Genomic DNA, 13,944 nt, shown 5'->3' with positions numbered 1-13,944 from the left:
TTCTGCTTCTTTCAGCTTTTGTTCTTCTACCTTATGCAAATCTTCTACAAATCAGCTTCTGTTCCACTTTTTGCATCTTCATTAAACTTCAGCTGTTCAGCATATCTTCAGCCGCTTTCAGCAAAATCATTCAGCAAAAAAAGCATTCACACTGCATTTTTGCAGGAAATGCAACTTCTCTAGTTGTTTTCATGTTTGCTGTTTGTGTTCAGTTATCCTTGTCTTAGTTTAGTTCTTGTTACTCATGCCTTTGTTTTCTGTCACCATTCACTCCTCCTCAGTTACTCTCTTGTCTCACTGCCTCGCCCATCTCCACCTGTCAACAATTTGTATCGCTCACTTGTTCCCACTTATCTCGTCATCGTCAGTGTTTAAAACCTGGTCACTTTCTCCACTACTCCACTGGTTCATTGTTCTGTTTCCGTTCTGCTCGTTCCTGGTCCTGTCCCATCAGTTTTAGTTTTTGTCTGAGTTTAGGATTTAGGTTTTTGTTTTTTGTGCTGCCACGTCAACTTTTGTTTTGTTTATTTAACTCAATAAATTAGTTTCTTTTTAAGATGAGTCTGCTCACTGGGTTCACCTCCGTTGTCTCCACTAATCCTGACACAATCATGATGATCTAAGGACAGCCTTCTCACTTTGGAGAAGACAAATCCTTTCAGACCCATAAAATATTTAAAAGCATTAGGCAGAAAGAAAGATAGAAGATGCAGAACAAAAGTAGAACCATGAAAGAAAAAATAAATAAGTAAATAAATGAGTATGAAAAAGGACATTTGTGGCAACATAAAAAAGGAGGAAGCACTACTTAAGGAGCCATGAAGAAGCAAATGATGAGAGTGACAACAGAGAGAAAGGTAAAGGAAGAAGCAGAGAGAGTGGAAGACAAGGAGGGAGGGAAGTGAAGAGAGAAAGTGCTTAATTATTTAGAATTACTCGTGTTTTCTATTCATGGTCCTTTTCAGGCAGCTGGTAGGAGCTATATTTACTCATATTGTAGGTCCCAGCTGCCCCCTAACTACAGCTCACTGGGGAAATTCCAACCCAGAAATCGAAGGGAAACAAGGCAAAAATGTGTTTGCATATTGATAAAAAAAAGAACAAAAGGAAAGGATGATAAGTGAGATAAATGAACAGAGAGGAGGAAAACAGGAAAACACGACTGCCACAGATATGCAAAATAAATAAATTTTTAAAAAATGGCTGAAACTGGAGAAACTGCATTTTCTGCAAATGCTGAAATTTGTAAAAAAAAAAATAGAATAAATAAATAAAACTGAGTTGGTAAAGCTCAAAGAAGCAAAACACAAGCTAAACGCCAAAAGTACAAAATGGTAGCAAGAAGGAAACGTACCAAAAAGCTTGCTAATACCAGCTAAAATGTAGCTAATAGCTAAAAGTAGCAAAATGCTAGCTCAAAATAACAAAAAGCTAAAAGCAGCAAAAGGCTAGCTAGAATTTAAATGCAGCAAATGGCTGGCTATAAGCTAAATGTATCAAAAAGCTAACTAAAAACTAAAAGTACCCGTAGGCTAATTCTAATACTTTGAAAAAGCATAAGCGAAAGGCTAGCTAAAAGTAACACAAGGCTAGCTAAAAGTAACACAAGGCTAGCTAAAAGCTGAAATTAGACAAAATTGAGAAAGTATGCTGAAGCAGGTTTTAAGGACAGCAAAGTTTTTCAGCTCAGGGTGTTTCTATGTGTGCTTTCACACCAGCCCTGTTTAGTCCGCTTTAATCAAACTAGTTCGTTTGACTAGAGAGTCCAGTTTGTTTGGGGAGGTGTGAACGTGCAATCGAACTCTAATGTGGACCAAATAAGCGAACTCTGGTCGCCTAAAACCCTCGGTCTTGGTTCGGTTGAAGTGAACTCTGGCGCGGTCCGAATGCATATGTGAGTGCAAGCGGACTGCAGACCGCTCTAAAAGCAGGAAGCGGACTAAAGCTCAGGGCCTTCTGGGTAAATATAACAAAAACAAACACGTGTTTCTACCACTAGCGGGAGAAATGGCTCGTGGTCAGACGTAAGAAGTAGTTATACTTCAAAAAAACAAAAAACAAACTGGTAAACAATAGTGAAAACACAAGAAATCAGGATTCAGACAAATTTTTTTTACTGCAGTTTCTCATCTATCACTGTTTTTTTTCTAATCATTTTTCTACAAACAGGGAAAATGTAACAATACTTTTCAAGACATTTTGTTAAATTAAAGAGTTTATGAGCACGTAAAAAACAAAAGGAAAAGAAAGCACTTAAGAGCAGATCTGTATCATTTAACTACATAGTAATGTAATGGTTGATAAAGCTGCTATCTCTTGCTCCCAGACACACTGAAGTGCAGCTACTCTGCACATTACAGGCCATCTATCACCAAAACCACTGAACATCATGCTGACCATTACACTAATATACACAGACAAAATAAAGAGTGCTTGGATAAACCTGCATGTTACACAAACCTAACTATTGCTGCAACAGGATCAGGTAGATTAGTATTAGCACCATGAGCCAACCAGGTCTATTATACAAGATAAAACATCATATTTAAACATTAGGTCAATACTTGTAAAACTGACTGAGCTACAGCCATTTTTGTTCTTTTAAGTGTTCGTTGGCTGCGACTGCCATATAGGCCTGTCACCATAACAAATTTTGCTGGGCGATTAATTGTCTCAGAAATTATTGCGATAAACTATAAAATTGTTTGGAGACTGTTTTAAACTAATGTAATGATAATAACATAATAGTGCAAGTGCAACTCTCAAAGATTAATAAACTTCAATTTAAAACAAACATTTAATACTGGAACACAAAATAAACAAAACAACCAAAAACAAAAATAAAATGGACTCTGTCTCCGTTAACAAAAAATGCACTTGAATAAAAACTAAATACAAAAAAAAACAGAAATAAAAATTACATTCAACTAAAACACTACAGATTATGAAGTCTGTAAACTAAATTGCCCTTTAAAAAATGAAAATCCTTAGTTTTCTATAGAGAAGACAGGCAAAACTGCCAGCTTTATAAACTAAAAGTGCAAACTAACAAAAGCACACGGCTACAAAAGCACAAAAGCGATATACCGGCTCACAAAGGTTCAGTGGTTCGCCTCGGTCATTTGGTTTGAATCCGAAGTGCTCCCACACCTCTGCTGTTACATTCAACCTTGAAACCAATTCCATTTCATTTTTTTCTCCCAATATCAAATAGCATTTCTTTAGCTTGCTAACTCCTCGCAGGGGCTAATGCTGATTAATTGATTTATCATTTATCGCGACAGGCCTACCGCCATATTGAATCAAGTTGGCTCCAAAGGGTTAATCAACTGTAGATGTACATCAATGATAATTTAGGAAGTTTTATAAAAATTCATCCAGTAGTTCACGAGATAGCAGAAAACAAATTCTGGACTAAATGGTTCCACATACAGTAACTCTTGTTCTCTGTTCTCTTTGTGTTTTCTTCCCCTTCCCAAGCTTTGAAAACAAGTATGCACATGCACAAGACAAATGCCTGACCTGTGCCTGACCTTTGATTGGGTCCTGTCAGCTGTAAGAACAGCTTCTCTCCATCGCCACCAAACCTTGACTCTCTGGTCTATTAAACACACACAATGTATGCAGTCACAGGGGCTTGCCTGTGTCAGTGCAGCCTGACATGTGTTTATTGCAGTGAGAAGTTATGAAACAGCAATGTGTCACTTTTTTTTTTTAGAAAAGCAGAAAAAGGAAGTGATCAGACCAGAGAATGACAGGCTGTAGTGGAGGAAAGTGGAAACTAAGACAGTGACACAAACTGAAAAATACAGCTTGAAAACTGCAGAGTCAATCTGACAGCAAAACAGCTCAAACTGCAGCAACGTCAAACTGTAGGCCAAAGAATCATTTTGCTTTGAAATATACATTTCAAAGAGTAGAAAGCCCTGTTTATGAGTAGAAAGGGACAGAAAAAAAATTGAGGCCATTCTATCGTTATGACTTTTTTTAAAGAGTTTCTTACCTTGTACACCTGCCCATAGGTCCCATTTCCCACCATTTCAACCAAGTCAAAGATTCCAGTAGGATCCTGCAAATGCAAAACAAACACAGTGGAATGAGCAAGACTTATACATCCAAACAAAGAAAATGCTTAGAAAAATTCAAATCCAACATTATTGCACATCACACTGCAAGTCAAAGTTTGAAACAAAGATTTCATACAATCTGTTAGAACTCAAAGTATGTGTTGGAGATCAGTCTCAGCTATTGCCACACCTAACTTTAGTTCAATATCTGTAAAGTTAAGTTGTAGTTATTTTTTATGATTGCTAAGGTCACTTATCTATGGAAACCATTGACCAATGATTACTATTTGAAAGTTTTGTTAAAATTAGTCCAGTGGTTCCAGGGCTTCATTTTTATATTTTTTTTACTTTTATAAAACAATTTTCTTTCACAAAGATGACATATTAATGTGAAAGAACTCTAGATTAGCTAAAATTAATATCAGCTCTTTCACACAGTATGTTGTTTTTGAGAAATAGTTGTATAAGCCTGAATAAACAATATAAAATGAGCCTTGGTTTGGCTACCTAGTAGCCTAGCCTGGATAAAGACTTCTGCTCTTTTCTATACTCTATGCTCTTTGACTGTCATGGCTGATAAAGAAGTAAGTATTAATAGCCATTTAACAAAACACCACTACAAAACTAACCAGACTATCCCTTAAACTGAGACGCATCATCAGCTATCGTTACTGTAATAATGCAAAGCTAAACTGGTATTTTTTGTTCCAGGGAATGTTGAAGCTGCAAGTATGGTCCCTTGAAATCACTTCCTAAGCCTTCCTGAGATTCCTGCTCGGTGTAAAGGTTTCATGTCTTGCTCTACCTACTTTGCTCTCCGAGTGTCCATGGACTGCTTTGAAATGCAGTGCTGGACTGTTTTAGGCTCGTTTCCAAACTAGCTAATAATTCAAGCCAGCAGTCACAAGGTTGCCAACACAAAATTGGAAGCACCTCAAAAGGAGCATAAAACCCACTGACCCCCACAAATTCACACACCTCCCCCTGCCTCTTTCCCGCGTGTTGCTACGGCACTCTGACAATAGCTGGTATTCACCGTCTCCTTCCTTCTCACCCTCTTTAACACTCTCTCTGATTCTGTTTTCTAACCAGGTCCATCTGCATCTCTCAGTTATCTACACAACTCTATTGTTGCTGATAGTGTCCAGGACATGTTCCTCTTGACAACACTCCTCTCATTCCAACAGAGAAGGATTTTCTAAGTCCCAGTAACATCTAGAACTTTTTACCAGTTTTCAATTTTTTTTACCATTACAGAGTTTTTGTAGGTGGGAAGTTAACATTATTGGTTTTAGGTTATGTGCCAGTGTTTCTGCTAAAAGCTTTATCTGATGCATTTAATATTGGAGACCCATTTATTTCCTTATGTCCACAATGCGTTCAGTAACAACAAAGGTCAAGTATGAGATTTTGGTCAAAATTGCCTTTAGAGATCCATCAAGGAATGCTATGCCTTTAAATCACTCAGTGTTTTGTTTCCCCCCATCAAACTCATTTTTTGTTTCACTTTCAGCACTTCTCATTCATGTCATGCTGCAGATTTTCAGTTGCAGCTTATTTTACAGGCATAACAAGAAGCTCTCAGGGAGTCAAAATGTCTTCCCATGCTTCTGAATCATTTGTGCTTTTCAGAATTGTGTTCCAGGTTGATCTTAACTTCTCCATATTATCTTTCCTTAGGGCTTGTAACTCAGCATAGAAACTTGAGACAAATCTCCCACGCTTATGACAGTCAAGAATCGTTTTTTTCAAGTAGATAATAGTCCCCAGGGAACTCCAATGAGTCCATTTTTGCCTTAACGTAATATCTTAGTTAAAGATATTTATAAAAGTCCTATTGTTTATATTTATAGATGTCATATTGTGTCCTTAAATCCTTGAGTGCCTTGAATTTACCATTATGCCATAGATCGTGTATCCTAGTAATGCCAGCAGCTCAGATCAGGACCAGCGCCCTCTACTGTCAAATCCGAGTTGTCTACCAATGTTGTCAGAGATAAGAAATTTTTATTCTGCCCAAACATATTCCTCAGAACGCCCCATGCCTTAATAGTATTAGTAATCAGAAAGTTATCTTTGACAATGAGTGGGAGTTCTTGGTTCTTGTTTAACATATTTATAGGGTGACAAGGTTTACAAACGCTTTCCTCAATCTCAAGCCATGGATTAGCGTGTTTTTGGGTAGCCCACCATGAAATAATTCTTGCATGTAGAGACAAAACGTAGTTCTCGACCTTGGGTAGGCCCCATCCACCCAAGGTTCTGGGAAGTTGTAAGATTTCAGTTTTAATTTTAGGTTTTCCGCCTGCTCAAATGAATTCTGATATTGCTTTATTGATTCCATCTAAATCTTTACAGTCAATAAACAAGAATAACATAGACACTGGATAAATAATCTTAGGGAGAATTATCATCTTAATAAGGTTAACTCTCTCTAGAAATGATATGGGAAGCTTCTTCCATCTCACCAACTTATCCTTAATGTGAGTGATAATAGGATTAATGTTTTCGGAGTACAGCTCTCTAATTCTCGGTGTGATATGTATTCCTAGATACTTTAATCCTGTAGGAGCCCAACGGAATGGCTTAATGAACGCTGGTTCTCCCTGGTTGCAGGTATTTAGAGGCATTATTTCTGATTTACCGTAATTTACTTTATACCCAGATATCTTACCAAATTTGTTGACACAGTCAATCAGAGCTGGGATAGATTTCACAAGGTCTGTCAAATTTAGAAGTATATCGTCAGCATATAATAATATTTTATACACTTTGTTCCTATTAATATCCCTTTAATATCATTGCTTTGTCTAATTGCGATTGCAAGTGGCTCTATAGCAAAGGATAAAAGTAGCGGCGAGAGAGGACTTCCCTGCGCCGTCCCCTTTCCCAGCCCAAAGGGTGCAGACAGGAGGCCATTTGTCAAGACAGATGCTGAGGGATACCTATAAAGAAGTTTTACCCAGTTTATAAATTTTTCTCCAAATCCAAATCTCCTTAGCACTTCAAACATATACTCCAGTTCTACGCAATCAAAGGCCTTTTCAGTGTCCATTGAAACAACGATGCCTGGTGTTTGTGTCTGATTAAGGTGTTGAATTATATTGATAAGTCGTCTAGTGTTTGATGACAGACGCCCTTTTATAAAGCCAGTTTGGTCTATACCGACTATGTTAGAGATGACTTTTTCCAGTCTAATAGCCAAAATTTTAGATACAATCTTCATGTCTACTCCAAGTAGGCTAATTGGTCGATATGATGAACATTGTTCTGGGTCTTTATCTTTTTTTGGGATTAATATAATATTTGCCGTGTACATAGTATCAGGTAGTTTAGATTTTTCAAAAGATGTATTAAAGATTCAACAGGGTGTCCGTCAGAACCTGCACATTTATCAGATTGGAGTGAAGAGATGGCCTTTTCAATTTCTATAGTTGTTATAGGTCCTTCTAATAAGTTTGCCTGTTCTGGTGCCAACTGTGGTATTTTGAGGTTATCTAGTAGTCCATGTTCTGATGCTTCTTTTTTTTTACTTCTGAACGATACAATTTTTCATAGAACTGTTTAAAGCATTCATTTATATGTTTATTATCTATATGACGACGCCCGTTTTCGTCCTGAATTGAGGCTATAAAGTTTGTGTCAGGGGATTTGTTTACTATTCTTGCCAAGAATTTGTTTGGTTTGTTGCTGTGTTCGAAGAACTTTTGCTGTGCAAATAGTATATCCTTTTCGGCTTTCTTTGTTATTATGTCAGATAGTAAAGCCCGAGCTGATTTTAATTGCCCCAGAATTTAAACTGAGTTACATACCATATATTCCTCTTCAAGCTTTTTAAATTTTTTTCAAATTTCAAATTTTATTTCGTTCTGCTAATCATTCCTTCCTCCTATGACTAGAATATGATATTATTATCCCCCGCATATACCTTATAAGCATCCCATACCAACCTGGGGTGGGTATTATTATTGTCATTGGGTTCTAAATAAAAGTTTGTCTTTTCTTCTAACAGTTTTGTAAAATCTTAATTTAGCAACAGCAGTCTATTTAACCTCTATTAAGCTGTGCAATCCAGTGGTCTGGGCGGTTGCATCGTCAGCCTAACAGGTGTCAGATAGGGAAATAGTTCCTATCTCTGACTCTTCCACAAGGTGGACCAAGTAATTCGACATAAACAGATAATCAATGCATTTCATTGTTGAATGTGGCAGCGAATGAAAGGTGAAGCTTTTTGTTAAGGGGTTAAGATGCCTCCATATTTTTGGACTAGGTGTTTTGGGGAGGGCATCTGTCCATGCAAGGACATAGGGAGTACTTAAAATCCCCTCCAATAAGTATGTTTGGGCAATCCATCTCAGCAATTTGGTTAAGAAGCACAGAAAAGAAGTCCTCATCATTTACGTTTGGGCCATATACACTACCGAGCAAAATAACCCCCCTTTTATTTGTTGAGTATGATGAGAAGTGAGCTTGTCCTACCCACTCTCTTAAATATTTTTTGTGTTCCTCGTCCGTGAGTTCTTGTAAAAACGCTATTAGGTTCCTGTCCTTCTTTAAAGTGTTTAGGATAGCCTTCCTTTTTATTGCATTATTAGAACCTTTTACATTCCGTGTGCAAATCTTAATGCTCATCTTTAGAGTACTGCAATATGTTACTTTATGCTGTATTTTAAAAGGACATGGGTGAGATACAAGGTTAAGCTGCAACTTGCCTGCTTCAAATTGTGTTTGTGCTGATAAACCAACGAAAAGGTTCCAAGCAAAAACCCAAACATAACACAAAGCTTGGACCAACCTCTAGCGAGGAAACAGTAACCGTAACAAGCTACATAAGAAAAAACTGACAATGATGATCTTGTCATACCTTACTTTCAAGGTACAGCAGGTGGGGGACCAAGTGAAAGAAAAAAAAAAAACACGATCAGAAAAAGAAATAGGCTTGAACCCCCTGCCCTCTCTGGGTCTGAGTGTTAAGTCATTGTGGACATGCTGGATATAATGAAGATATTTTACTTCAACGTACCGTTCTTATTTATGAAACCATATAAACAAGTGTTGGGTTCCTGGGTGTTTCCTGTCTGTGGTTGGGGTTGCTGTTTCCCTGTCCATCCTTCAGGGGGCGCCGGGCAGTCATTCCTGGAGGGCGTGGACCAGCTGATATTCATCACCTGCACTGCATTATCTCGTTTGGAGGAGCATAAGAGGAGGAGGCAGCCTACACACCAGTGCCAGAGTGTTTTGCCAGTTTTGGTATTACAGGCNGATCGAACTTTGTGAATTTCTAGTGATTCTTTGTTTTTTGTGCTTCCATAGGAACTCTCACTACAGAAGCTGTGAACCCCTTAGTGGAAACCCAGCGCAGAACCTCTCCTTGTGACGCCGGTGGATTTTTGCCCACCGGATGCCCAAGTCCCTGATTCCCACCTTGGTGATCGGATCTCCACGCTCGCTGCCCTCCTCTCTCCGGCCATAACGAAACCCGCCCAGATCTCGTCCGCCCTCCAGAGCTGCCCCACCACCATAAGCGAAGCAGCAACACTCGACCTCAAGTAATCCGCCCAGGATCCTTCAGACTCCCCCCCCGGTCCGTATCATCTCAGCTAAAGTAAGAACGTTAAGTTTTTTTCCAGCAGTTTACCATTTCCTCCAGTCATCGAACTCACCATACTCTTTCACCCTTAGCTCCAACCAGAAGCATCGAATCCTCTCCGGACCAGTTTTTCCCCTTTTTCTGTCATTCTCTGCAATAAATATAATTACTGATTTCCCTTGTACTGTGGGTGTTCTTGCATGTGGGTCAGACGATTAAAACCCAACATGACAACAAGACTGATTTAAAATTATGAGTACTTTGTTAAGGCACCTATTTTATAAGTGTTCGTTGTCGTGTTTACCTCATATTATTGCTCAGTCTTTTATGCACGCTCGGGCATGTCGGGAGGTCCATGTGGAATCATTTATGAAGTGACTCAATAAAGTCATTAATTTCTTTCATGTCAGACAGCAATGTGGTAGTCCCATTTTGGTTGAAGATCTTGATAACTGCAGGGAACAGGAATGCGTATTTGACGCCGGCCTCTCGCAGCTGTCTTCCGGCGTCTGAGGACTCCTGTCTCTTTCTAACGATTTCTGCGGAAAAATCTTGGTGAAAGGAGACTCTGCGATCTTCTTCTTGAATTATTCCTTTATTCCTTGCAGCGTTGAGGATCTTTTGTTTGTCTGTGTAGTTGGCAGTCTCACCAAGACTGCCCATGGGTGGTCTCACTTGTTTCGTCCCGCCGAGGGACCTGTACGGTGGGCCCTTTCAATTTTTATCCGTGTCTTCTGCAGTCCCAGGACCTTTGGAATCCATGCCTCGAAAAAAGCCACCGGTTCTCTGCCTTCAATGTCTTCTTTTAGACCTATAATCTTAATGTTTTGGCGCCTGCTCTGGTTTTCGAAGCTGTCCAGTCTTTGCTAGGGGCTAATGCTAGCCACGGGTGTGCTAGCATTAGCCCCACCTTTCCGACCTCCCTTCTTTTTTTTAGTCGATGCAGCAGGTACAAAAAAATTATCTAGAGACATGTTGAAGTCTACCACAGCTGCTGTTACACCTCACACGGTGGGTTATTGTCTTAAGTAAAAGTTTTACTTCGACCCAGAGAGGAGACGAAGAGTCACGCGACTATTCCGCAGCGTGCATCACGTGACCCCCTTAAACAGTGTTTTTTAAAAGTGATTTTTGAACACTAAAGTAAAGCATAACTCCACAGAGTATGTTAGAGGTTTTGCTTGTGTTTATATCTTTATATAAAGGAACTTTAGCATTGTATTCTCCATTTTCTCTTCCGCTATCCCTGCCTCCCTATGTTTGTCTCTCTGTATGTTGGTTTCTGTTGGTCTCAGCAGACCTGCCAACCTGTCAGCTGCTTCTGAAGAATGGGCCTTTTCTTGCACTCTTCTTCCTATTCCTGTTTTTTTTTCACCCTTCTTTTGTTGTGTTCAATAAAAACACCAACCTGCATGCACTCTCACTCAAACACACAAACATGACCAAACACATTCTCTCACTGTGTGTCTCGAGTACATCCTCCTGCTCTCTCGTTAGCTTATACTCTCAAAACCACAGTCATGCACATGTTCACTTTGCCAAAACAAAACCACAGAAAAATGCACTCCTACACAGTGGCTAGTGTTGAAACACTCAAATTTGGATGAGTGGGCACAAAATAAGAAGTATAACAAAATTAAAAGATAAAGTACGGAAGCGTTTAACGGCTACACCCAATAAATAAATTCAGGAGTGATATCTTGTTATAACCAGATCACTTTCACGTTATAACAAGATCACTTTCACGTTATAACGAGATAGCTCATAACGCAACTCGTCGTGGGATGTTAAAAGTGCTGCATAAAGAAACAGTGAGAAGATGGAGAGTCAGAAGGAGCCTTTGTGTCTTTTTGAGAAGTCGTAACTTGTCTGAGGAACGTATTTCTGCACTGAGGAGCGACAAAGTAAGTCATAGCTCTGGCAGTTACTTAGCCTACATGAAATGAGCATCTATAGTTGTTGACAAGGTAGCCTGTGTTTTACTGGATGCGCAAAGCGGTGGTATCGTCTATGACTGGTAATGTAACGTACAGCTTTCAATAATAGGCTTAATATGTTCATTAAGTGTATCTGTATTCTACACAATGAAAGGTTAAGCTACATAAAGCTACATTTATTCACATTTTTTGCGTCAAAAATAAGTGATGAGCTACAGAACTTTTTATTGTTGTGATTAGCCTAGCCTTCACGATCAAGTTAAAGCTCACTGTTTCTGTCAGCTCCAATAATTAACCCAGTTAACTACTGACATGCTTTAATATGTGTACAAGCAACAACAGATCATGTCATTAACACTGACTGTACATACAGTCAATGGTTATTATCGGAGCAGGTAAATAATACTCGGGGGATTAGTGCCTCCTGTCGTTTAGGTGCATATTGCAAAGCTCCTGGCAGAAAGGCAGACACAGCATTCTGTTCCCAGTTTATTTGTTGTTAAGACAAGATAAGACATACTTTTCAATGGGACTAAATCATAAAGAAATACTGCTCTCAGTCAGCGCTGTTGATGGAATAGTGATCAGCCTTCAGACTTTACGAAGGATTATGTCAACACTGAGGCTTCACAGAAGAAAAAACAAAAGCGACCTTCTTGATGTTGCATAATTTCTTGTGGAACAGCTGCAAACATATGGTAAACTTCGTGGATATAAACTGCAACACCTTAGATGTATACAGGATGGATTTGTTGGTCACCCAGAACACAGTAAGACATTAACTGAAAATTCTAGATCCCAGAGGTTTGGAGTTGAGACAGCGTAATCATCTCAGACATCGACTATACCACAATCCTGGACCAAATTTTGTCTGGCATGTGGATTCCTATGATAAGTTGAAGCCATATGGAATTTGTGTTAATGGGGCAGTGGATGGTATTTCCAGGATGGTTATTTGGCTTCATGCATACTCAGCAAACAGCAATCCCAAAGTTATTTCTGGTTATTTTCTTTCACAAGTTGAGAAAAGAGGAGGCACTGCAGCCAGAATTCATACAGACATGGGAACAGAGAATGGTACAATGGAAAACATTCAAAGATTTCTACACCTTGATCATGATGACAGCTTTTCTGGAAATTGCTTCATCGTAGGATCCAGCACCCACAAACAGCGGATAGAGAACTGGTAGACTTTCTTAAGGAAACACCATGCACAGTACTGGATGAACATTTTCCAAAAACTGAAGGATTCAGAAACCTTTTCTGGTGACTTCTTGGATAATCAGCTGGTTCTCTTCACCTGTTTAAAGATAATTGAGGTATGTGTGACTTTAAAATAGAGAAAAATACTATGTGATAAGGATGTGCTTTTAAATATGGAATATGTACTTTAAAAACATATTTTGTTTCTTGACTCTCAGGAAGAACTCCAAAAAGTGCTTCACTTTTGGAACACCCACATCATTCGTCAGAGCAGAAATGCAATTGCACCACATGGTCGACCCTACATGATGTATACTCTCCCACAGCTTCTTGGTGAACAAGATCATCTAAAACCAGTTGCTAAGCAAGCCGTGGAAATTTGCAAAGCATAGTGTCTACAGAGAGGACCGTACACCTGTGATGAGACAGTGTTCGAACTATCCTGCCTTCTGATGACAGAAAACCTTCTGCATGCCTCATCCACACCAGATGAAGCAATTGAATTATACATATTTTTAAGAGCTTGCATACATACAACCCTGTGAGACTTTTGCAGTCAGAGATGGACACCAGCAGATCCAGCAACCCGTAAAGGACAAGTAGTCAAAAAATAGATGGATGGAAACAAAAACAAACTGAGTTCCCTGTTTTTCATTAACTTCTATGTACTCACATTTGCTGTCCACATTACCTTCACATGCACCTACAGGTTTCATCATCATGCGCATAACTTTTAGATATTTTTCTGCAAGGATTTAAATTATGTATGATTCTTGTTGGGTTTGACTGCAAATATGCAGGAAGATATATTGGAACATTAAGAAGAAGCAAACTTAGCTTCACTCGATCTTCCCTGAAATGTGAATTATATTTTGAGAAGTAAATACTAAATAGCACAAATTAAAATCCACAAATTGGAAAAGAATATTTGAAATTCACTTTTGCCTTGTAAAATCTATAATACAGGACACAATCTATTTAAATTTGATACCATTTATATATTACACCACTGCTCCTTATACATTTAAATATACTTTATATTAGGGCTGTTGAAATTATCGCGTTAACTATTTGCGTTATTTTTATTTTACTTTGACGCGATTAAATAAATTAACGCAACGATTAATTTGACAAGCGCCCCCTCGGT

General features: G+C 38.7%; 1 protein-coding gene across 10 annotated transcripts in view; it reads right to left on the bottom strand.

The window, feature by feature from the left end:
• tnika (TRAF2 and NCK interacting kinase a) overlaps nt 1–13,944 on the bottom strand; it is a 101,066-nt gene that overhangs the window by 66,290 nt on the left and 20,832 nt on the right. For all 10 annotated transcript variants that reach the window (XM_037977654.1, XM_037977656.1, XM_037977657.1 and 7 more), the window contains exon 2: nt 4,004–4,069. In XM_037977654.1, coding sequence (XP_037833582.1) covers nt 4,004–4,069 — 66 coding nt within the window. The remainder of the gene's footprint in view (nt 1–4,003; nt 4,070–13,944) is intronic.

Source organism: Kryptolebias marmoratus, linkage group LG10 (genome assembly GCF_001649575.2).
Source record: "Kryptolebias marmoratus isolate JLee-2015 linkage group LG10, ASM164957v2, whole genome shotgun sequence".
In the NCBI taxonomy this organism is placed as follows: domain Eukaryota; kingdom Metazoa; phylum Chordata; class Actinopteri; order Cyprinodontiformes; family Rivulidae; genus Kryptolebias; species Kryptolebias marmoratus.
This window is presented reverse-complemented; position numbering and strand designations above follow the sequence as displayed.